This window comes from Notothenia rossii (genome assembly GCF_949606895.1).
Source record: "Notothenia rossii genome assembly, chromosome: 3".
NCBI classification, from domain to species: domain Eukaryota; kingdom Metazoa; phylum Chordata; class Actinopteri; order Perciformes; family Nototheniidae; genus Notothenia; species Notothenia rossii.
Window position 1 is genome coordinate 70,498,355 of NC_136901.1, and position 26,748 is coordinate 70,525,102.

Here is a 26,748-nt window from a genome sequence, read left to right on the forward strand (position 1 = left end):
TGTTCAAATTTTAAATAACGTTTAATGAGACAACTATTGTGACCAAATAATCCAGACACTGCCTCAGTGTTTCAGTTCATGGCTTTTGTTTGACATTTTTGCAAATCAAGCAATGATTCATGACATACAGCTTAGGGATATGGTGTCATGGGTGCAATAGATTCCAAACGTAACTTTACTCAAGCTCTTACAGGTAAGTTACTTTTCATTGTCTCTTTGCATCCAAAAGTATATATCTTGTGGGCCGCAATGTAAGTAATGTAATTCACTGTCCCTTGTTTATTTAACACACTGTGGGAGAACCAGAGCACTAAACACACATTTACTTCATTTTCTGTTTGATTGATGATGGCTACAGAAAAATATGGGGCACCGGGGGTCCTTTGGCTATACTCTTATGCAATCCCTTTCACTTTTATTATCCTTTTACTTTTGCTTCTTCGCAAACTCTTAAAACAAACAAATTCTGACACTGATGAAGATTCTAATAATTCATTAGTGCTGTTAATGAACTAAAGACAATTTGACTTGGTATTCACTAGAAATTGTAATTGTGCCCCTTACTTGAAAAAAATTGTGACATCAACTGAAATCTACATTATTTGTTAACTTAACTCAATACAACAAAGTTCAAACTACTTTCTAGTGAGGGAAGTTATTTAACTCATCAGCTTGAAGTAACCGTTACTTTAAAAGTACGAGTGAGCAGCTCTCTTTGTACACCTGTGGACACCACTCGGAGAAACTTGACAGAACTCGGAAGGCTTCGGTGACTACACATGCGCAGTTTGCCACAGAGACGTCAGACGTCATGGGTCATGGAACGAAGGCCATGAGAAGTTAAGTTTTAACAAACAATATTTTGCTACAGAGTTGGGAAGTTAGCCGAAATCATTCAGCCTTAGCTATCGTTCTTTTTTGTAAGGAGTCATCCTCTTTAGTCAGATGAACACCGACTCTTAACTCGTTTAAGTCAAAATGGTGGTTCATCTAAACTGCAGGGGTGCCCAATACGTCGATCGTGATCGACCGCAAAGGTAGTGTGGGTAGATCGCAAGGCATTGAAAAAATAGTTAGCCTATCACCTCACCTCGCGGAGGGGGCCTCTCATCTGAAGCGCAAATGCGGCACACCTTTATGCGCTTATGCGGCGCAATTGGTGTAAGCGTGCCACAGTTTCTCCGCCTCTGCAAGGTTCCGGCGGAGTTCATTCCGGTAAAATAAATCTATTTGAAGAAAACTTGTGTAAAAGCAAAAGCAGCATGTTCGTTAACGGTTGACACATTTAGCAACTGCTGCATCCCCTGTTAGCACACATTAGCTTCTGCTGCACTCTCCTCTACCGCCATTTTAGGCGTAGCCTGTTAAGCCCAGCCCCTGCGGGACGCAACATCTTGCAAGAAACAGCGTCTCCGGGCTTCTTAACATTTAACAACATATTAATGATGCATACCCACTTAACAGGAAGCAACTCAGCTAAGAGATGATATCAACCATTTTTACCAAAACGAAACACAATTACCACACCAAGTGTCTAAAGCGTCTAAAACGAAAACGAGCTACCGCTACATCAGAATCAGAATCAGAATACCTTTATTAGTCCCACGGAGGGGACATTTGCGTAGTTAGTTACAGCAGGAAAAAGAGTCACAGACAGCTTGATGTTACATATGTTAAATATGTGACATGCATTTAAAAAAAGCACTAACTTATGATATAATTAAAAATATATATAATAAAAAATTAAAAGTTACATAATTTAAAAAAATACACATCCTGTAACAGTTCTTAGGATTTAGCAGCCAGGTATATATTACACAGTTATTAACGGCATCTATGTACATTGCACATCTAGCACATATTGCACATAGGTGGTTGGTATTTAACAGCAGCACGTTACACAACATTAGCACATAATTGGAGACAGCAATCTTTTTTTACGTCATGCTATCTGCACAAACATATCATATGAAAGCTGAGATTCCGCAGATTACATTGGTATAGGTCTCATCAGTGTACGACGGAAACTCACTGAACTAGCAGCCAGGAAAGAGCAAGAAAACAACTTATCTTTACAGAGCCATATTTAAAAATATGACTTGCCTTTGCTGTTTTGTGATCAAAAGTTGTTTTCAAGAGGATAAAAACGCTGCTGAAGGTTAATCCAATGTCTCTGTGTAACTTTCAAATGATTACTGATAATCCATCATTACTTTTATCGGCTAGGGCTCTGAAGTCGTCAGGGGACTCCCTTCACTGCCGCACCGCTGAAATGCATGCTACAGCGCCAAGCGTAGTAGCAGTTACTGTACATAACATGTTAAGCTGAAAGTAAAGATGGACACTATTTAATATAAGCCTCCTCTTTCAATGCTCTGTCATTCTGGGATCCCCACAGTCAGCTAACAGGGCGAAACGTGCATGTGAAGCGGGTCACTCCAGCAACCTAACACAATAATGTCTCCATACTTTACTTTTAACTGGCACAATTTGAGCTAGTGTTTTTTCATTCTTTAATGTAGGACCAAGATGGCTGTAAAATGAGATTTAAAATCTTAATTTGTCTAACTTTTCCCATAGATTGTGGCAGAATTCTGTCACCTGTCGAGCAAAAATCTGAAGATAGAATTCTTCAAAGAATTTGATAGATACACTCCCCGCTTCTTTGGCATCTTTAAATCCAAGGGGGGGGAAGTGTCGGTCGCAAACTTGAGGGGCATCTGCAACAGGGGGCACCAGCGGTAAGTTTTTTCATACACAAATAACATACATTATTTGTTAACAAATTAGTCTTGACCACTTATGTGTAATGTGTAATTTCAGGGTACAGATGTTAATGGCAAGAGAACAGAAGTCCTCCATGGCCTTCTTGTCATCCTGGGTGATGAAAACAATGACTTCTTCAAGACTTGCTTAGTAAGTAGTCTTTTTTCATCATTATTTAATCCTACGCCACAGGATGCCCAATCTATTTTATCCTGTTCCTTATGTTACATAAATATATTTTAGCTTTTGTTATGATACTGGCCAAAAGTGGGCATTCAGCAGGCCAAGGTAAACTCTGCATTTAAAATGTTATTGTGGTTGTAATTTTACTGTGGCCTATGTTATAGGATTGTGATGACCCAGACATATCCAACAGCTCCATCGGGATCCTTACAGTCATCCCTGATGACAGCCTGGCTTCACCTGACTCACTCCACCTTGCATCGTCAGCTATCGCCATCATATTGGAAAGGAAAATGGTGATGGAAGACATCAAAACTCTCCCAGATGCCATGTGCCTACTTTTTGGACTCATCTACTCCCTAAATGTGCAATACCCTCTACAACTAAAGAACACTTTTGAATTTATTCAAAGAGTGCTGCTCTCACTTGGCCATAAGTCCCTTAAACTAAAACTACAATCACTCAAAAATGCCCTGATGCAGTGAGCGAGAGTACCTCCCACTGGGACCTTTTGTTAATTATTATTATTTTTCAAAGGCTGCATTGCAATCTGTTTCCTGATATTATCCTAGTAAAGTGAACTGCTTTCACATGTAAGGTTCACTTTTTATTATGAGTTGTGCTAATTTAACATTACTCAGATCTTTAAAGGTAGGGTAGGTAAGAATGGAGAAACCAGCTCGAGTGCGCTAGAATTTGAAAGTACGCAGCCGAAAAAAGTCAGCCCCTTCCTTCAGACTTCCAACACACACTTCCTTCAGACTTCCAACGCACACAAACGCACACATGACCAATGAGGGCACGAGATAAGTTTGTGCACAGATGGAAGGCTGACAGGCAGGTAGGCCATCCAGTTATTTTAGCCGGGCCGGCTAAAATGATTGGTCGTGCTTTTTACATCGCTACTGCTTCCACAGATGAAATTATTATATGTATTTATTGTCAAAGCATTTAATGTATTCATTGCTATCGGGATGTTAAGAGCATTCCATGGAATATAACAAAAAGTGTTTCTGAAGTGAATTACCTACCCCACCTTTAAGGCCCCGGCCCCACAGGGACGCATACGGTAGTTTCCGTTACAGTTTTGTGTCATATAGACCGTTCGGCCACACTAGGATGACAGAATATGGCAGTAAACGACCCCGCAAACGATAACGGGTCCCAAGGTGGATAGATCTGCAAACGGAGCGCTCTGGGGGGGTCAAATGGCACCGTGTAATCAATCAATAGGATACAGCTGTAATAGGCCTAAGGCCTTTTAGTCGCTCATAAATAAGTAGATCACTGTTCTTTATATACTATGGATGCTGGCAACAGTCACATAGTCCAAAGTGAAGGTGATGTTTGACCAGTAATGGTCGAGGCGGGACTTGAGACAGTTAACCGTCTTGGATGTGACAACGCTTTCTGGCAGATCATTCCACAAGTCAACCACACGCAGGCTGAAAAAGTTGCGGCAGATAGCCAGTCTTGAGTACTGTTTCTTCAACTTGGGGCAGTGTCCACGAGTCCTGGTGTTATAATCCTGTTGTAGTGGGCATGATGTTTTGTAGATGTTGTGGAGATATTTGAAAACTTCGATCATATCTCCCCTTGCCCTTCTATAATACATACTCGGGATTTTAAGACTTTGCGGTCGTTCTTGATATGGTAGGTCCTTTAGTTCTGGAACCAGCTTCATTGCCCTTCTCTGTATTTTCTCGATGAGCTCAGCATCCTTTTTGTACATGGGGGACCAAGCGACATTCCCATACTCGAGGAGTGGCCGTACAAGAGCGATCTATAAACTACGTACTACGTCAGAGTCCAAATAAGTGTATGATCTGCGGATTATTGCTAGGATACCATTCTCTTTGTTACTTGCCCGGCGGATATGGTCACTAAATGTCAGGTTATTATCAACATTCACACCAAGGTCCTTTTCATTCTGAGTCTCGGATAGGTTTATAGTGTTTTGAGCTGCCAACACTCGGACCACCTCAGCATTTCTCTGAGATCTGACTGGAGTTTTCTGCATCTTCTTTACACTTAATTACTTTGAAGACTTTAGTATCATCTGCAAACATCTGGACCATGGAGCTAACATTATCGGGTAGGTCGTTGATATAGACGACAAACAGTGCAGGACCCAGGACACTCCCTTGTGGAATTTCACTGTGAACTGGGCACCATCCAGATGGTTTCCCGTTAACAAATACTCTCTGTCGCCTGTTTTTGAGAAAGTCTGAGATCCAGGTGAGTATGTCTCCACGGATACCACACCCATAGAGCTTCTTCAGTAATCTTTTGTGAGGTACAGTATCAAATGCTTTCTGGAAATCCAAATAAATGGCATCGAGACTTCCTCTTTCGTCAAGGGTACGAGACCATATGTCAAGGCAGGCCAGGAGCTGGGTTGAACAGGATCTGCCCTGGACGAAGCCGTGTTGGCGTTCTGATAATAGGTTGTTTGAGTCAAGATGTTCTATGACGGCATCACGCACCAAGGATTCAAGGAGTTTGCATTTTACTGCTGTAAGGCTGACAGGCCTATAGTTTCCAGGATTGCTTCCGTCACATTTTTTGAATATAGGAGTTACATGACCATCCTTCCAAGACTGTGGTACCACACCTTCATCAAGCGATTTTTTAAATATAGAAAGTAAGGGTTCATCTAGTTCGTCAAACAGTTCTTTGAGATTCCTGGGGTAGATGCCACCCGGTCCTGATGCTTTTGAGGCATCTAAGTTCGATAGTTTTTTATGGATGTCCTTTGATGTGAAGTCCAATTTATTGAGTATATTATTAAATGGTCTGTCCTGGAAATCTGGTATTGATGAGATGTCCTCCTTTGTGAACACACTAGCAAAGAAGGAATTTAGTGTATTGGCTTTGTCCTTGTCATTTTGAGCCAGGCTGCCATTAGCCTTTTTCAGATCTACGACTGTGGCATTGACGTTTAGCTTGCTTCTGGCATATTTATAAAAAGCTTTCGGATTCTTGTTGGCATCCTTTGCAATTTATCTTTCATGCTCTCTTTTAACTTTCCGACACTCCCATTTAACTTAGTTGCACAATTTTGCATAGGTCGCATAGGAACAACGGTCACTCTCTGTACCAGATAACCTTTGTAAGGTGTAAGCTGCAGTTTTTTGATTTGACTTGATGTTTGATTCTATCATTTATCCATTCTGGAGTAGAGCGATTTTTCTTACTTTTTCCCGATGACATAGGAATGTGCCTCTTGCAACTTGTTAGGATTTTTTCTTCCATGGCCTCCCACTGTGCTGAAGCTGACTTGTTTTCAAGGGTCTGTGCCCAGTCCGTCCAAATCATTTCCTGTTTCAGGCCTTCATAATTTCCTTTATCAAGGATGAACTTGCGGTTTGGATTATCGCATATCTCATGGTAGTATAGAAATTTGAAATACAGGCAGTCATGGTGACTTTTTCCTAGTGGTGCTTCATGGCTTGGATCCTCAACCATTCCCTCCTCATTTGTGATAATTAGGTCAATCACGTGTGGGGTTTGGTTTCCTCTTGCATGAGTTGGTTTTGTTACATGTTGAAATACGTAGCAGTCTCTCAAGCATTCAAGGAACATGGATGCAGGGTGGTTTTCACTCTCTGGTGCCCGTATGGGTTGCCAACCAATTTCAGGATAGTTAAAGTCTCCCATAATTAAAACGTGGCTGCGGTTTAGTGAGGAAGCTTCTTCAACTAACTACTTGATTCTAGTGAATTAATTTCAGTTTTCCGCACTCTCGCGGGAGTGTCATTGTCATCCATGAGTGTTTTTTATGGCTAGTCCGCCCCTGAAAATGTCTATGCAAACGTTATTATTAATAATAATAAAAATAAAAAAATGATAAAAAAAAATAATCCATTTTTTTAAATAATTTTTTTTACCCCACTTTGGGAACCCCTGATCTAGATTGCTGAAAATGTCATATCCACTGATGTTCAATTCACATAACTGGATTTGTACTTGTGGGTTTTTTGAAAGTGCTTCACTAATAGCTATAATATCTGGGTCATAATTATCAACGTTTGCTACTAGTTCATTTATTTTATTCATAGCAGAATCTGCATTAGTGTAAAGACATTGAAGGCCCTTAGAAAGTCCTCTAGTAATCTCTGAGTTGTTATTATTGGTGTATTTGTGGGTTCTGTCTTGTTTAATTTGGTTTGATATTTTGCCAAATCACTTTCATGTCCCACACTGGTCCTTCTATTTTGAACAGCAACATGTTCGTTCCGTCCTCTTCCATCTTGATTTTTGCTTTCTTGACAAGGTCGTTCCTCTGTTCCCGTTCTTCTTTGGAGAGGTTATTTGCCACACTTATTAACTTGAACTTTGCTGATGCGTTCTTCAATATGTAGAGACTTGACATTATTTTTCGTTTCTCGAAAGTGGAATTTGTGGTAATCAGCATTGGTCTGTTTTTTTTTTCCGGTTCTCGAGTCCCGAGGCGTATCACCTTTGATGCCAATACCCCTTCGATTCCCAACTCGTTTTTTATCAGATCGTTTATCGTATCTTCATCATGCCGTTTCCTGGCATCTATATTTTCGTCCTCACTTTCTTGTAATCTGTGTATAACAATGTTTTTTTCCCTGCTCTCTTCTGACTGTTGTTCTCTCGTAAACTCCCTGATTACCGATTTGTCTACTACCTTATCGTGTATTGTTTTCTTCCTGACGACATCTGACCACGTAGGTGAAATATCATCCTCAGTTACAGAGTCACTGTCTCCCTCCTTAGGTGGGCTCACTGGTATGTCTTGGGAGATGAGCTGTGCGATAAGCTCTCTGATGAAGTTTTGTTGTTTCTTCTCTAGTGCGTCCAATCGTTTTACTAATTCAGGTGATGAAATTGTTTCTTGTTGTTTATTGTTTTCCAACAGTTCCTCTGATTTTGAATCCTTCAGAGCATTGCGGGTTTTATCCTGGCATTGCTTACTACACAGCCACATCAAGTCATCACGCTGTGTGACTGCATACTGTGCATTTGTTAGTTTCAGACATTTTGCACATGTGTGTTTATTGCAATTTTCACATTATAGTATCTTTGTGCTGACCTCACTGAATATGACTTTGCAGATATTACATACCCAGGAGTCTTCATCTGCTGTTTTATTGACATTTGTTACATCGTTACCGCCCTCTTTTTTATTGTCAGGTGGCCCATTTCTGGCAAGCTGTGTAGCTGTTTGACTTAGGGGCCTCCTCTTCCCTTTATCTTCTTCATTCTCGTCTTTCTTCTGTTTTGGATTATTTCCCGACATGTTTTGTTGTTGTTGTCACTAGAGATTAGTCCGATTGTTGGCTCTTCCCGGAGCTGACAATCGGACAGCTGTTAGCTCCGTTAGCAGCTAGCTCTCCTCCACTACTGTTAGCTCCGTTAGCAGCTAGCTCTCCTCCACCCCACTCACAGTTATTTACCTCGTCCGATCTGCGGTGTAGATTGACGTTAGTTGTCGGTGTGCCTCCTCCAGTAGGGCTTCCACCGGCCCTACACTGTGTGTGTTTGTGTGTCCGTCCGTGTGTGTCTGTGTGTGTGTGTCTGAAGCCTTTGTCCCAGAGAGAGTGCTCAGTTACCGGCAGCTTCGCCTCTATACGATCATTTTCTGATAACGATGAAATAGCCCCGCCTCCCTCTCCCCACGTCTCCTGCTGCTGCTGGGCTGTCAGAAGAGGGGGAGGAAAAGAGAGGCAGGCACCGTTTATTAAATATTATTATACAGAGAACAGAGTCGATATCAATTTGTTTTAAAGCTCAATAAATAACAAAGAAGACCTCTGACCGGCACTTTTCTAATTTTGTACGGAAGATTTAAACTTTAACGGACATGTTGACCCGCGAAAAAAAATGTTAACGGAAACTCTGCCGCACGGTTCCCTCGTCCTTTGGAAGAGGCGGAGAGGTGGGTGTTTTTCATCTGCTGGTGGACAACCTGAGAGATATATAGCAGGAGAACACGCCGTCCACCGCGGAGAATAAACAGAAGGGCAACCATGGCAACCATGCTCCGGGGTCTTCTTCGCTGCTTTTGGTGTATTTTGTGGCGGCAGCAGCGCCACTTACAGGCCTGGCGTATGTACTACAACGTTTCCAGCATTTCCAGCGGTCTCTTGTGAACGTTAATGAATCGAATGCGTGTGAACCTTTATGGTGTGAACGGAAGACTTTTTTGCGATAGAGTGGCGAATTCACGCCCATCTACTTCCGGTTCATGGGACCTTATTTCGGAAAAATTATGTATTGAAGTCAATGGAGAAAGAAAACATATATTTCGACCCCGTTTGAATTGTGCCACAAATTACACATATGATGTTTGTCAATCTTAAAAAATCATTTCCATGTCAAAAAAGTCACAGTTTTTCGTAAAACTGTTGAAATATAAGACTAAAAAATACGCAACTAGAAAGACTACAAATCCCAGAGAGGTAGGTAGGTGATGTCATAAATGATGTCAAAATTGTTTTCCTGCGCTAAATATAACAGATGGATAAGATCATTTTAACAAGATGCCTGTGTGCTTAGTACCAGGTCGTTATCATACCAGCAACGGGTCTTGCTCGTTCTTTCGCTTCTCGTCTGATGAAAGGACCAGGAGTGGCTGGATCAAGTTAGCTACCTAGCTAGTAGCAAGCACGTTAGTTAGCATTACAGCCTTAGCCTTGTCATTTTTATTAGCCTTAACATGAAGTAACATTAAGTAACCCAAAATGTTAAACAGTAAGAGTAGTAGTCATATTTCGTGAACCCTTTGAAGAGCACTGTCACACCGGTGTGACCATTCTATAGTACACCATTTAAGCCTCGGGGGAGAAATGCTAACGCTACATTAGCACCGGCGATCTGTTCTACTTCATGCGATCTGCACAAATGGTTGACGTTAAACATTAAAAAGATCAGGCAGTTCAGAGAAAATCGAAGGCAGGCAGGCAGCTTTGCATGACATTCTTCAGGACGTTTTTCATTGTGGTGATAGTGAGGGTAGTCAATCCCTTGTTTAGCAAGACAGTAGTGACGGCCATCTTGGTGACGTGTGTTGTTCTGCGAGACCAGAGATGTAGTTCATTGACTGTGTTACTTCACAGTTTTAAGACACATTTATTTATTTTTGACTGGCAAAATTATCTTTTAAATTGACAAACGTATGTGTAATTCGGGGCACAATTCAAACGGGATCGAAAGATAATCTTTCTCTCTCCATTGACTTCAATACATAATTTTTCCGAAATAAGGTCCCATGGAGGTCCCCCGGAAGGGGAGGGACTTCGCCACTCTATTGCGATTGCGTTTGCGTATGCGTTTTACCCATAGGTTTTACCGTATGCGTCCTCGTGGGGCCGGGGCCTAAGTTGTCCAAACCAACTTTTTATAGTCATTGTAATGAATGATTTTACAAGTTTACTATAATGATATAAGTTGCCTGAACTCAGTACTTTTAAGTTGAAACAAATGAAAAATTAATGATTAACTTTACTTGGAAATGTTGAGGCAATCGGTTTCCTAACCTTTGTTAAGTAAAGTCAACTTATTACAATTTAAAGTGTGTGCCTTTTGACAGTTGACTGGCCTCCTATTGTATATTTGGGCACTCTTTACCAATCTGAGTTCCATGTTGGATAATTTATTCTGTGGCCTCAGGAAATCATGTTCTGACTAGCTTTAATAAGCATAAATGCATTCTTGTTCTTGGAGTATTCAAGACACCTGTGAGTCTAATTTACCTCTTTAATTCTCATTGAATGGGTGATGAATAAGACCATTTAAATATTTTACCCAGGACCATTTTGTCATTTTGCATTACTCGCTGTAAAAGAGACAATGGGGAGGAGCTGAAACTGTCCCCTGGAATGATTTGTGTTAAAATTAACAGTGTGTAGTGAAAAAGTTATTCTGAAAAATACTAATGAAAACCAATATAAATGATCTCTTACTCTGAGCTTGAAGGTAGATCATTTTTCCCTTGTATAACCGCCATCTTTTTAGGTTTAGTGGAGCAGTTTGTTACCTGCTAACTCCGCTCTTTTTTCTGCACTCTGTACACCTCAGTTTATCTAAAGCTGTTACAGTTTAGTGCTGTGCAAATAGGTTTTCTGCTTGCAGTGGTTTAATCTCTGCTCTGCGATTCAGGCCCTTGACCTTCTGCTCGCTGTATGGCTCCACTGACCTAAAAGCCATTAGCATGTACAGCTCAAGGTTTCATCTTAATGCTGAATTGCTTTTCACTTTGGCACGCAATTGAAATGTGTTATTTCATTAAAAACTGAACAACAACAGAACCATTAAATGTGAACCTTCACACAAATAAATTGTGAGTCGTGTCATGATCACACATCTTAGACGTGAGAAAGCGCAGACCTGCTGACAAACTGAATGCACACGACACAGATTATTCCTTTTCTTCATGTAAATTCTTCTTAAAATGTATTTTGCATATATATATATATATATATATATATATATATATATATTAGAAAATGGCAACTATATTTGTGTGAAGATAAATTAAATACGTTGACTTTTACAAACTGGATTGATGTCCCTATAAATAATGGTATATACTGTATATGATTCCAGTACAGGTTAGTTAAAAAGTATGTATACATATAAAAATGTGTGTTTACATTGACGTAAGTATCCAGTTACCTTTTTTTAAGAATCCAGTGTACTCATTAGAGCATGTATACATTTTACCCTCATTTCAGCAACCCGGATAAACCCTTTTCTCATTTATGGAAACCAGAATGTGATAGCTGGAGTACACTTTAAGAAACAGGGATACTTTTTAATGTATACACACACACCATATCCAGTTTTGTTGAATGTCGCTGGCTACCTGTGGAGCAAAAGCTTCAGACAAGTAGCGTAAAAGAATCAAACAATGGTGCAAGCAAAAGAGTCTCACTTCTTAAGCACTGAAGGAACAAAATGTTGTTTTTTTGTAATTGAAGATAAGTTGCCCATCTTTATCCACTGCTGCCCTGACCTGCACGGCGGTAGTGAGAGACCGGCGTCTTGCAAGGGGAAGGAGAGAAAAGGTTAACAGAAACTCCGACCCTGTGGTCCCTTTTCATTTCCACACACAAAGCAGATACGTCCAATGTTCTGATCTGTCCAAATACACGTCCTTCAGACCTTTCAGTCTTTGTTAAAAGTAGTAGTATTCATCTTGTTGTGTAAAATGTGAATAGCAAAACACGAATATGATCAGAACCAGGATAAGCATTTTAACCACAATGCAAAACTCTCACTTTCATATATGTTCAACATCCCAACTGTCAACATCAATTCATTCCAGCTTGTTCTGTTAATATTTGAGTGAGTTAGCCCCGTTTAGCCAGAATAGTCTTAAAGGTTGGAGATTTGCAATTGTGTGTATTTTTCTTACAGATTGGAGACGGATTGGAGTTTTGCTTCGTCTTAGTGTGGCCACTGAAGTATTTATAACTAACAATGAGGATTTAGAGGAAAATTAAGGACTGCTCTTAATTAGTGTATTTAATATCTCTCTGAAAGAGTCTTCTGTCTCAGTGCTCATTGTTATATCCTCTTTATCAGGTTTTAGCTGCAGAATAGCTCATAGTTCCTCCAAGGTTATCTTTTATCCTCCATGTCTGTGCACCTGCCTGGTCAGGTCACTTTGGCATTTCTTTGATGATGAAACAGAGCTCTGTGAACCTCTGAAAACTGGTGATTGAAGAGAGCTCAATCTTCCGAAAGATTATGCTGCAGTTTATAATCTCAAACTAAGTTTCTCCAAACTTTTGTGAGAGTGCTACACAAAAATGTACTTTAACCTAGCAATAGTCAGAAACTGGTGACATCTTAAAAAAAGTGACAACATAAAATGCCCTGTGCAAGCTTGGATGCTCGATGTAGGCCTGTTGCCATGTGAGAAACCCAAGGCCGAGTTCAAGTGCTAACCACGTCTTTACACATGTTTCTTTTGGTATAAAAGTAGTGTGGGTAGCAAGTGTGTGGTTAAGCGCTAGAGATTGAGTGACAGTGACTTTGAGCAGAAATTGGTAAGAAGTGTTCTGCTATTAATTGTTCCGTTTCTCACACAGACACACTCCCCTTTGGAAAGGAATCTCGCGCCACCGAGTATCAGGGAAATAGTTGAGAGTTTACTTCTACCTTGAGAATTTGAATGAATCAGAGACCCAGGACACGTACGTAGCTACATCAGTGAATCAATGAGGTTTATTTGAAGAGCTTTGGAGGAATAAGGCTGGGGATTTGTAAACAGCTGCAGGTTAACAAATAAAATGCAAAAATAAATGTTAAAAGTTGTATCTTATTAAAACAAAACACGGTTCAATTGATTGATGGGGGATTTAAATAGGAAGTATGTCTGAGCTAAAATGATGATTGGCCCCCTAACTAAAGGATTTAAATCTCTGCTTAAAAGAAGAATATGTGCTAAACTGCAGTAGGTACATTTTGACGAGGGTGGCTTGATAATACATGCAAATTCAGAGAAGATTGTCCTCATACTGACTGAAAAGAAATGAGTAATCACCATTGTGTCAGAATGTGCAGTAAAAAGCCTCGCCAAGCTCCCAAAGGATACTGCCATTCAGTGATGTAAGATAATACAAACACATTAAACTCAGTATAAATGATATTAACCATTTGAATCAATGGTTTCTTGGCTGTTATATACTGTCTGTGTGTGTCTGTGGGTGTGTGTATGCGTGTGTTTCTGAGAGCAGGGCTTCTGGCAGTGAGCTGCAGGGTGGCCCTGCATGAATGGATTTGTGTTACGGTACTGCTCAGCAGCACTGATAGCAACATAGCTCTGCTATTTGATTTCGAAATCAGTTTTTGCAGCTCAGGTATCTCAACAGTCGAGGCAAACCATGGAGCAGGAGTGTGTACTTTCAAACTTACAACTTTTTAAAAAACAAAACAAACTGCTCTTTAACAGCAGATTCACCTTGTTTTGCATGCAACGGCGCTCATCAATTACACACCCTGCGACCGCATCTTGTCTCAATCATTGGTTACTCAAACACAGTAAATGCTCTCCCAGGAAGTAACAAGAAAGGGTAACACATTGCTCAATAACACTTCCTCTCTAATGTGCTCCGCTCCACTGATTATTCTCCATGATGACACTATTACTCTTCTCCCCTGGCAAAACTGATAGACAACAAATTGACTGCATAAACTAAAGCTCATCCCACCAATAAAGCAAAGCTTTCCCACCTGTTTTCTGGGGGTCGGCTCTCCCATAGCTGAATGAGCCAGGAACGTTGTGTGGTTCTTTCCCAGTGAACCCAATGCAGCACTTTTCTGTTGAAGATGAATCTTTTAGCTGAAGGCATTTGGGGCTACATGAAGATGGACTTGCACTTCTCAGCTTAAACACTGCACTCTGCATTCACGCGCTCTGAGTCTAAAGGCGCTGCTGCATGATTCACTCAAAGTGCTGCTTGGAACAGCGGATAATGTCAGAAAGGTCTTTCCCAGCGCTTGAGTTAGGGTGGAGATATTTTTGTAAATTATTATTTTCTCAAACTGACAATTTGTTAAAGTATCCTACTTTCTGGAAGAATTGGTCCATTTAGCAGATATGTGAAAGTGCCCAGGATTTAAAAGACTTTGAATTCTTTAAAGAGCTGACCAAGAAGTAGCTGAATGCTGTAAAAATGATGTCTCATATGTACTAGTTAGATTAGTTTTCAAAAGACAAGCTGCTTGAGTTTGTACTGCCCAGTGGAGAAGAAAAATATCCATTTACCAAAGAATATGTTTCAGTTTCTCAGGAAAAGCAACGACATACACCAACAAAGATGGTTAAGAGAAAGAATTACGACAATATTTGATCCCGTGGCCACATGGTTCATGTTTACATTTTTGGTTACTAAAACATGGTTTGAAATGGGACAGGCAGCAGTTTGATATTTGTAGCAATTTTTTGTTTTTTGGTATAAACACAAAATCTTCTTATTTTTGTAGTCAAAGTGCAACACATTTCCTTTATAGAATGTTTAGAATTTTGCCCCGAAAAAACCTGTGGGAAACACTACAGATGTATTCATCTTGCTCCAGCATCCTTTCCACATTGTTCAGCAGCAGTAGTGCCATGATTGCATTTGCACATTTGGTCACTAAAAATGCAAAATGGATTTGGCTAGACCCAGGTGTGCACTTTGTGTTGGAGTTTGTGTTAGTGTCTGTTCTTGTGCCCAGTTTCTGGAAAGTAGACAGAAATTGATTGAATGAGATCCAAAAATACGTTAAACATCAGAGAAAGAGTCGTGGTTTCTTAATTTCTTGTAGTATGTTTGTTTTTATGTAAGTGATAGGGATGCACCGAATATTCGGCCACCGAAAATTATCGGCCGAAAATGGTTAAAAAGGCCCTTTCGGCTGAAAAAATATCACTGAATGTCAGAGAACAGGGTTACGGTGATCATGCTCCGCATATTTGTCCGGGTGTTTTGATTTCAAGTGGTGGAGTAATCCCAAAGTGGTGAAAGTCTTTGCAGTTACACCCCCTCGAGAAATGTCAGCTGAACACGTTTTACAAATTGCAATCCGCGCCTCTTTCTCTGATATTTAGAAATATCTCCAAGCGGCAGACATGTTGGCATTCAAAAGTGCTGAATAAATGTTTTATGGACATGTTGGCTGTGAGCCAGCCGCGAGCATGGTCGCGCGCCGTGCTTGTCGCCGTGTTTTGATTACGTCATCACAACAACACGTTAGGTTACCAAACTTATAGGTGCATTTGTTGTTGTTGAAGGCCTGGCTGTTACAGTCTTTATTTACACTATTTCCTTGCAGGCCTACTGGCCTAGATGTTTATGCAGTTTTAAAGCACCTTGGCTTTGTTCTGAATGCACTTTGTTGTAGTTATCCTACAGAGAAAAGAAAATGCACTTGACTTGGAATTAATGTACTGTATGCATTCAAAAGTGCTGAATAAATGTTTTATGGACCCATAATAGTGATTATTATTAAGTTAAGTTTTGCCATAATCATGTCTTTTTCCATAATCAGGTGGCTGAACAACATTGGTAAAAAATGTATACATTATTATATATATATTTCTATTAGGGCCCGGACTTTAACGCGTCAATTAAGATTAATTAATTACACAAAAGTTAACGCATTTTAATCGCACTTATTTTTGCACCACGGAACGTTTCTCACTGGATGAGTTTCAGGGGTACCGATTATACTGGAGCACCAACTAACGTTCATGACTTCAGACAACAACAAACCACAGTGAACAATAGTCAAACGTGAACGAAGAAGCTGATGAGACCGCTTTGGCTGGCCCCGTGGATGGGACATTTTGTTTTAAAAAACGGACGGATGGAAGCATCAATAAGAGCACAGTTGTTTGCAAATTATGCAAAAAGGAATTTGCATATCACCGCAGCACATCAAGCCTCAAGTATCACCTCAATGCAAAACATATAGCAGCTAGCGTGGAAGCTAGCGTGGACGTTAGCCCGACTCGGAGTACAAGGATCCACACCCAATTCGCGTTGATCAAACAGTGGCCTATGCAAAAGAGAGATTTTACTTTTCATCAGGATATTGGAAGAATAGGAGGGATTGAGGTCAATCACTGGCACTTTTTTATTTTATTTTAAATGGTACAGTACACTTTATGTTGAACTATTTATTATGTTGTTGGTGCAACTGGCACTTTATGTTGAACTGTTTATTGTTTTGGCCAAGGTTATTGAGAGAGTTGGACTGAAATGTATTAGATTTTTTAAATCAACTGTTGGTAAATCAACAAAGTCTGTTATGGCCTCTGAAGCAACAGAGAGATGTTTTCTAATAGTCAGGGTTTCCAATGTTCTGAATGTACTTGAAAGTATTGTGTTTTACTTAAAAAACAAAGTGTTATAGTTTACAGAAGGTCTACCTACCTATAGGCTACCTGAATCTCTGAAATGTACTATATTCCTAAATATGCTATTGCTACACTTTATGGCAAAAATAGCACTTTTCTGTTGTTCTTGGTTAAGTACCACCTTGAGAAAAATTAACAATGTTTTGTTGCTTAAGCTTATGTATTCAGTCATTATTCAATGGAATACTAAAATCCATGTGAAAAAAATTGTTTCTCACTGTTCTCAGGTCAAATATTTATATGTGATTAAAAATGCGATTAATTTCGATTAATTAATTACAAAGCCTCTAATTAATTAGATTAATTTTTTTAATCGAGTCCCGGCCCTAATTTCTATTAATCATTTTCGGCCTTTCGGCATTCGGTTTTCGGCCAACTGTTTCCTATTTTCGGTATCGGTTTCGGCCAATAATTTCCAATTCGATGCACCCCTAGTGATTATATGTGTGTGTGAGAAAATAGAGCTGTCTTTATGACAAATTCACCTTTGGTCATGTCTTGACATGAATTTAGATTTAAAGTTTTGTTTCTCTCTATTGTCTGAATAGGGGTGTAGTTTGAAGGCAAGGCAAGTCTATTTATACAGGCGTATTTCTGCAACAAAGCAATTCAAAGTGCTCTACATAAAACATCAGAAACAATTAGACGAAATGCCAAAGGAACTCAGCGCAAAAGCACATTAAAAAACAATTAAAGAAGTCATCAAAGAGGCAAGAGAAATATACATTTAAAACAAACTAAAAAAATAAGACAGGTATAATATAAGAATAAAGTTAGAATGTCATGTAAGAAATGTATAATTATTGTATTGAATGAAAGGCAGAGACAACATAAAAGTCAACTGTTTGACTCTACTTAAAGATAGAACAAAGGCGGGGGAAATTAGCTAGTATTTTTTATTTGTAATTCTATCAATAGATAACCTGGAAAGTGCTTTAATAAAAAAGGCATGATGAATTAATTAATCGCGATTAAATCATCTGCTTGGAGTTATGATAATATACTAAATGTCAAACAGGTACACTAGATCCCACAATGGTGAGTGTCTTGTGTAAACTCACAGACTATAACCCGTCAGTAAAAAATGTCTCCCGAGCCATTAGCAGAATGAAATCTGATAATCTGATATCTGTCTAACCTGTCCCCAATTTGAAGGGCTTTCAGGCAACAGAGGCCTTTCCAACCACCCTTCACAACCAGAAAAAACAAACATTGATTGTGTATCTATTACACTGTGATTGGATTTTGGAGTTTCATTCAGATGAAGACTGAGTGAGTGCAGTCCTCGGCCGTCGCCTGCCATCCCTCCATATGCCAGTTTCATAATGATTTCATGCCCCAATGAGTTGCTCATTCTACTGTAAGAAAAACGTGTACCTTGCAATTTGTTATTAGCTTCCATTTTACTGAACAAACGAGTACAAACAAGCCCCCTCACACCTCGGTCATAGTACCATAGTCAGGTTTCTGACCATGAAATGATGCCTTACAGGGACTCGTTCAAGAGCTCCTTCATAATTATGGTCGAGGGGGAAGAACATGTTGCTTTTAATTACCACTCTTTGGAAAAAAATGTAATAAAACACAATGATTCCTACTGAGTTGATACAAATATTAGAAGGTTTAATTGTTATTGTAATCATGTTTGCATATGTAAGCCATAGGACACTGTAATTGTATTATCTCATAATATCCTATGACAGTACTTTGACTTGCCAATACAAAAAAGCCTTGTTCGTATGTCCAAAGAGAAATGATGATTATTAATCAAACACCACAAAGATGAATGCGGCTCAGTATTCCAAAAATGACCTATTATGGTGTTGTCACTGTGTGCCCTCTATTAACTTCTGCTCATCTTTGTAAAAGGGTTTAACAAGGAGGAATTGTAAAGAGTGTTGAGGATGAAGTTGATATTTTGTAGTTGTACTTCCGAGTAGTTTCCTGCTTAATACACATCTCTCTGATGAAGCATGATAATAATAACGGTTTATTATAATCATGTAAATATGTTACAATGTAGGTGTTGTGGTACAAGAAAGACATGAAGATTGAAATTGCCAAGAAGCTCTTCAGGAAGTGTTATTGTGGGACAATAATGTTATGTTAATCCTCAAATGAGAAGCTAAGGGTGAGTTCAAATTTGAATCTCATCTAGTCTTCAGCACGAGATGTGTTTTCAAAAGATTGGCCCTCCAAGAAACTGGAGGATACATTGCTGCCAAGTTGGAGCATTCATGAAGTCAGAGTATACAAAGAAAGTTCTAGTTAATTTATTCAAAGTGGACGCAAAGCACTCTTACAGAAGAGTAGTCCATCAGAGGGTCTGAATGTTTGGAACTGGAGGCAGCAGGCCAAATGGTTTCATACTCACTCAGCGGCCGTGCATGCGAGCACACTGACTGCCAGTGGCACTCTCCACAGGGCAAATAACTCCTCAGAGTGCAATTCACTGCTGCCTTTCAATTTGCATGTTATTTAGCTGCAGACTCACATGACTTTTTCAGTCTGCTCCATCATATGTCATCTTCTTTCACAGAGTCTCAGTGCCTCAAACGATAGGATGTTGATCTGATAGTGAATCAAAGGTTGAACATATTTCTGTAATGTTATTTGCTTGGATGTGGGTCATTTCTTTATTTATTTTCAGCTAATGAGGCATTTGATTGAATTTACAAATGAATTATTTCAGAAACTATTGCGCCGAAATAAATTGTTTAAAAACAAGCAAATCTTCTTATGATAAAGATTAAAGGAAGAGAATCATACCGTTGCAAAATGATAGACGGTAGCAAATAACACCAGCATAACAGGTGGAGGGATGGAAACGCTCTTACCGACCACATCATCAATATTTAGACAAACACTGTTTTTTGGAGACCAATGCCTTTATGGAAATGTGATATATTATAGTCATGTTACCCAGTACAGTAAATAATGGATGCATCAAATTCAATCAGGGATAAAGCAGATAAAATAATAAAACAATTTCTGTCCTTTTGGTTTGTTTGTTTTAATATTGAGCTGAATAATGCAACCAGCTATTCCCCAATATTTTAAACATCAATAAACAGAGCTCCAAGAGTTAGTCAAATAATTTGTTCTATTTTACGAATCTAATTATTTGAATCAATGCATTTTAAACCAATTACCAGACATATTATATTTTGTAGTTTAATCAAGAGGACTTGATGCATTTGTTTGACTCAGACATCTGCTGAATTTACATTCAGCTTTAGCAAATTGTAATTTCCTTCAATTCAAGGGATTCGCTGTGAAAGTCATTTGCTGTTCAATGGATATTAACCTGTGTGGCGTGAGTTGCAGCATAATCATTTAATTCATTGGATACGACGATGGCAACAGGTTTTCTCTGGAAAATAATTGCCTCATATACATTCTCAACATCCAATATATTTGCATCAATACATGTCAAGTGCAAAAGGTTGATTGTACAATGGCCCTTTGAGGAGTTGCTAATGGTGTACTTTAGAATACATTAATGTGCTTTGAAGACATTCAAAGCACATTACATGCTGCATTCTGCCATGTAAGATAGACTACAAAAACACAGAGATACAGTATTAATAATAGTTCAGCCTTGTTGTAAAAAGAAAAAAAAGAAGACCAGTGAGGTAGTTACAATGAAATGCCTGACAAAATACCTTTCCTACAGAATAGAGTGAGAAACTACTTAATGGACTACCAAGGCCTTGAGGCAGACAGAATAATTTCACAAAATGAGCCTTTTCTTGAGGCAGAGTGATGGAAGAGAAGAGAGAAACATGAAAGAAACCCTCAAAAGAGAAGATCCAAGAAACAAAATCAGGAAGTGACTGAAGTGAGCAACAACAAACCTCATCCTTGGTAGAAAGTGTGAAGGAGATGAAGAGATAGGACTTGAAAGGGGGTGTAAAATATTTAGTACTGTGTTATTGAAAGGATTGAACAAAAGATTACTTCCTTCTACGATCACTGAGTTTCTTCAAGTAGCTTTGATCAGAGATGTGCTTGGACAAAATCACCCACTGTGGTAATCCTGCAATTTGTCCAAAAAATATATGGTGTAAAAGATACAATTCTTCTTGCCTACTTAAAGCTATGCATACTCCCAATTATAACCCCATTGCAACACCTAGATCCACTATAGTGTCCTCCAAATTGAGCCAAAAGGCGTCTGAGCTTGTATGGACAAGAGCAACTCAAGATGGGGATAAAAGCACCTTGCGAAGGTTTTGTTGGTTGTATGAACAAACTGAATAGCACACAAACAGATTGTACTACCTGTGGCTACTATGACATATTTCACACACACACAACGTACAGAAAAACTCTCCAAACACTTCAGTTCTCTATTCCTTCCATGTAACTGAACTAAGGCTGGCTTGTCCGTTTCAACACATGTATGGCTTCTTTGTCCTCACTTGACTTAAAAAGCACAGCTTGTGTCTGCTATTAGATCCAAGGCTTGTGTATTACATTGTTACAATATAAAGGTGAGTGACTTCGGGGCTACGGTACATTGATTTTCAAGACTTTACTTCTTGACTGCATAAAAGCTTTCTCATGTATGATATAGACACAACAGTAGACTAGCATTCATTATTTACACTCCACCATTCAAGACCCCTGCTTTGGCATTTCCACTGGCAGCGCTGCTCACTGGTCCAACTCCTAATATGTAAATAGTGAACGTGGATGGAGAGTAATTAACAACATCCGATATAGTACTAATAACATGCGTCCAATTGTCAGATATGCAAGAATGCAAACATGCAAACTTTGATTATAGTACGCACTTTAAAATGAGCCCTCTCTTTTCCACTGTACTTGGCAGAGCTTTCTTCTTTCCATTTACTGAATAACTTGGCGAGGGGGGGGTACTAGATCCCACTGGTACTTAGGGAGCAAACCCCATTTGTTCTCAAACTGTTGTACTTTATATATGTGAGACAGTGCTCATCTTTTTAAATGTACACTTAGGTAAGCACTTTCCTACTATATTATAGAAGAAAATGTGTTATAAATCCAATAAGTCATACAGGCTCGACTTATATCCATTTGGTTCCCTTTTGGAGATTTCCATTGTGAATTATCACCTCTGTCTGCATTCATGTGTATATAAGTGCTATCATTAGGCCAACCTTTGGCTACTTGTATGCATCTTCTTTCCTCTACCTGGTTTAATGTTGACTGCTTTCTAGAGACAATGTGCTTGGCTGTTACAATTGTATATTCAGATCCTTTTAACTAACAATCCAAAACCCAAAAATATTACATTTACTGAAATGGATTATGTTTATAATTGTGGATTATTTAAACAGGCTAATTGTCTGGATAAACACATTACATCCGATTGGATAACAGGCGGGGTCGGGAGGGTTATCTTAATCATAGGCTTAACAAACTGTAGACAAGGGGTTCTCCACCTTTAGTGACTAAAGGCCTATTTCTGACCAACACCACAATATAAACTGCTAGAACCATCTGTAGATGTGTTATGTCAGCTGTAACAACCTAAATAAATGTTCTGCTTACCCTCACCAATCTCTGCCTGCAGTTATGAGTTTATATGTTAGGCATTCCCAGTCATATTTCCTCACCACACGCTTTGACTAGTGCAGGGCCGGCTGGTGCATTACATCTTCTTCAAAAAGAAAGTGGCAAAATACCTTTTTCTCTACCTTTAATCGAACCATTTGGCAGTATCTTTGCATCTAGCTAGTAGTCAACTAAAGAGCAGCTGCTGTAGATCACATGACCCTGGGATTACAGTATGTTCACTATAGCCTCTTTCAACCCAAATATAAAAATGGTAAAAGATGCTTAAATATGTTAGAATACCCCACACACACACACACACACACACACACACACACACACACACACACACACACACACATATAATGGACACAATGACAAAGTCCACTTTCAAGGTGTCAAACAGTTTACCTGAAAGATGGTGGGAATGATATTTCAGACTGCTTCCTGTCGTTTGTGAATGTGAAAGGAGCAACAGGGAGAGGCTGTGCTGCAGACGGAAGAATGAATAGGGTTGAACTCAGATGAACTGACTTTGAAGTAGGGCTTTTATCTTTCAGAGTTGTTCTTGCTTTAGGTAACAAACAGGCACACATTCCCAAATAAATCATAAAGGCAGAGCAAGGGAAGAAAACAGTTACAAACAAATGGAAATAATTTAAGGCAAAGAGAAAATGTATCGCAGATGTTTTGAAATGTATAGTGAAGTGCTAAAAAAGCCAAGGCAAAATGTATTTGATAAACTCTCTTCGGGAAACTGTAAATAACCATTGACACACAGATGTACTAAACTGTTGCCAGTTTGTTTGACTGACTATACACTCGTTCTGTTCATTAGCAAGTGTTTAGGGGGATTTTTGGCAGGATTTTATTCTGCACAATATGAAAATACATAGTCATTTTCTTAGCTGTAAGAGGGCTTTTTGATTGTCAGATATGCTTTCAAAGTGATGCATTTATAAAAAATGATTCTCGGCCACAATGTACCATCGTAGGATTCACTCATCCATAAAGTTGTATTTGTGTTTTCTTGCGAAAGAGGAATAATCCAGAAGAACCTTTTTCTGATAAAATAATGTTTTCTGAAGGTCAAAACGTCCTTGCATGTAGTCTGGAGATGCTAGTCAGATGTTTTCTAATTAATGCACTTTAAGTCACAGAGGCAAGAAAAACAGACAAGTATCTAGACACTGTTATCTTTTGGGAACACGCCAAATAAACTTTCATGTGGAATCCTTTAGAAATCAACCCCTTTCTGAGCCTACCTCTTTTGATTTCCAATGATTTCCTCTATGTTAGCCTATATTAGAGTGGCTTAGTTTTATTAAGCAACAATTACCAACATTTTAGGATACAGTGTATTTAAGATTTGACCTATATTGGCTCAACCTGAAGATAGATATCTTTAAAAAAAATAAAGACAACAGCATGTTTTAAGATCATATGAAGCCAACAAACAAGGTTAATAACAAAAGACTAGAGATATTGGCAGCTCAAGATAAAGTAGTACTGGAACTGGAGCAGGTAACGTTAACTGGAAAAACTTTAAACTGTCAATGTACAGTTCAAACCAATTTAATCTAACCAATGAATATACAAAGAAAATAAACTTCCCAAATATTTAAAGCCTAATTTCACCCCAGTTTTATTTCATTCTAAAATGGAGCAACTGTGACAAAACCAAATTTCCACCAGGATTCATAAAATAGTGTGATCCTGATAATTAAAGAAAAGAAGAAAAACATCAACAGCTGATTCCAAACCTTAAAATAGAACCGCTCCAATGTGTATCCGTCTGCCTAAAACTACATTTGAAAAGAGAAGGAATAAAAAGGATAGCTGAACTCACAACTCAAGCCATTTGATTCCTCCAATGTGTTTTTGAAGGAAATCACTGAGCAATGTGCATCCTTTGACGGTTTATGCCAGGTCTTGAAAACCATGCAACCAAAAAAAAGAGTTTAAAGACACCTTTATGATTCATGAGAGATTATTTCAAGATGTTTTCTTCCAGTCACTGCTTGAAGTGTACAGCGACTAGACACACCTCAAATCTCTGCTGACACAAGTTGACACCAGATGACGCAAGACTCAGAAATCAAACTGAAGACTGACTTTGTAGAAATGCTAAATCTTCACCTGCACCTCAATGCATTGTGGGTACTGAGTCGCCCACTTCACTGCCTCGGACAGAGGATTGGATCCAACCCATTCCTCTGTTTTCTGTTTTATAAGCAGGCATTTTAGAATTGAATAATTTAATTGAGTGATGCACAGTTTTTTAAGAAGACATAATCGGCCCGAGTGTTTCACTAAGATCATGTCTTTTTAATAATCCTCTCATGAAGTTTTGCATCATGTGAAAAAAAAATAGCATTTCTTAAAGCGGCTTTAAAGAGTAAACAGTCTTTTATATTTAAGACTCCAGAAGACTGCACTGATGTGGGATTCCATTGTTTTTATACGCCTACTTCAAAGAGTTAGGGTTCATGGACTATTTTGCAGTTTATTACTCTTTATTATATTTGTGTATGTGTTTGTGCGAGTGTGCGCCTGTGACACTGCTAGAGATCAAAGTAAACTCTTAAACAACAAACTGCTTTATGCATAAGACGCTTAACGAATTCTGCTAGCTCACAGTTTAAGCTGCCGCATTATTGTACAGTTTTTCATTTCAGGTTCAAAGGCAGTGACAAGCAAAGAAAACACTCATAATTGTTTAAAGCTCCCCAAGTTTATTCAGATACGAGGGTCCATTATTAAATGATGTGTAATTACAACTTTAGTGATTATCAGGTTGAACGTGTAACCCAGAGCAGCCTTTTCCTTGTTGTGAATTGATCAGGTTACAAAAGAGAAAAGTCAACGTAAGGTGGATTTAGGGCATTTACAAAGCAGTCAACTGAAACTGCAATGACAAATTGCTACATCATGGGGGAAATAACTTTGATGTGATTTGATGAGACATAGATTATGATGAGGTGAAAGACTCAGTGAACCAGGAAGTACTCAGTGGCTGTGGGCATTTGTCCTTATGGACAGTTAGAGTAACACGATGAGGAAAATATGCTCAAATACATTTTAACTGAGCAGCACAGAGTCATTACTACTGATGAAATAAAAAGCATGAAATGGACTTGCATCTGTTTTGCTGTGGTAGTTACATAGTATGAATTCAAATGGATTTTTCTGTAAGTCCAGAGGGACAAATAGATGGCATTGAGTGCATTCAGAGTTTGCAGATAGGATCTCAGGTTGTGTTAAGTCCTGCTGGTATAGTAAATGACCTAATTTAAAGAAGGCAGCATCCACAACCCGTTTGCCTGCCATGTGCTGGTGCACATTATTAACATACAAATCCAGCAGCACACCCTGGAGTTTAATACATCCAGGATTATACGCACATACTGTCAGCCCCCTGCTCTCCCTCTGTTTCCTTCTCTGCCTCACATGCTATCTGTATCTCCTGCTGCCGCTTTCTTTTACTGTGCCTGCCTTCATTTCTTTCATCCCTGATGGCCAGCATGTAAACTATTTACCTTGCACGTTGCAGTGATGAAAAAGAGGGCCTCTCGTGAAGACTGCTCTGTGTCCAGCACTGACATTTCTATTTGTTGGCTGTGGAAGCTTTGGCAGGGCATGAGATGTTGGATTACTGCCGGGTCATGTTTCTGTTACAGATTCAAGCACTTGACCTTTTAAATGAATCAGTTGTGTTTATTTGCTCACAGGTGTTTATTTAGGTTTGGTAGATCTTGATGGCCTTCTTTGTTTTTCCCCAGGGTTATAGGAAGTTCCTTGTGCCTCCTGTCTAGCCATGAGATTAACTTTGTTCAGGGTATTATCAGGATTAAGGTGGTTCAAACTTTTGGGAAAACACATTTTTTAGTAGCTGCTGTATATCAGTATTATTTCAAATCCCAGAGATGCTTTTATGAAGTAAATGGATAGGGAATTCAAACAAATGTAATTCCTCACATGTATACAGTACGTATATAATTGTATGTTGGTTGTTGAACAAGGCAACGCCAATAGGAACAAAGTAATCCTACAACAAAAAGCTTTATTTTCTTTCCAAATCCTGGTTGAAGTAGTGATTAAACTGGGGATTAAAAGGGAATCCCAAAATAGAATACGGATGTTTGGTCTGTAAATCATCAAAATCCCCCATCATATTTTACTATGTTTATTACAACTGCTGTGGAGCAGGAAATCAACCAATAATGGGTTTATATGTAGATAGAGTAAAAACAACTAATATGTGAATTGATTAGTCCCAGTTGTCTCAATAACTCAGTTGCCCCTTCCAACAGAAACATAATAATAACAGTTTATTTAGCTAATTGATATGCACATGTTTTACTCCAGCTCAGAGT

The 26,748-nt window shown here is 39.0% G+C and overlaps 1 protein-coding gene across 5 annotated transcripts in view; it reads right to left on the reverse strand.

Annotated features, from left to right (window-relative positions):
• Positions 1–26,748, reverse strand: part of adirf (adipogenesis regulatory factor) — a 296,791-nt gene that overhangs the window by 151,972 nt on the left and 118,071 nt on the right. For 4 of the 5 annotated variants that reach the window (XR_013806649.1, XR_013806650.1, XM_079672413.1 and 1 more), the window contains exon 3: positions 22,784–22,862. The exons of the other annotated variant lie outside the window; for it this stretch is intronic. Coding sequence is in view for 2 of the 4 variants with exons in the window: in XM_079672413.1 (XP_079528539.1) it covers positions 22,784–22,862 (79 nt within the window). In the remaining 2 variants the exon portion in view is untranslated. The remainder of the gene's footprint in view (positions 1–22,783; positions 22,863–26,748) is intronic. 5 annotated transcript variants of the gene reach the window in all.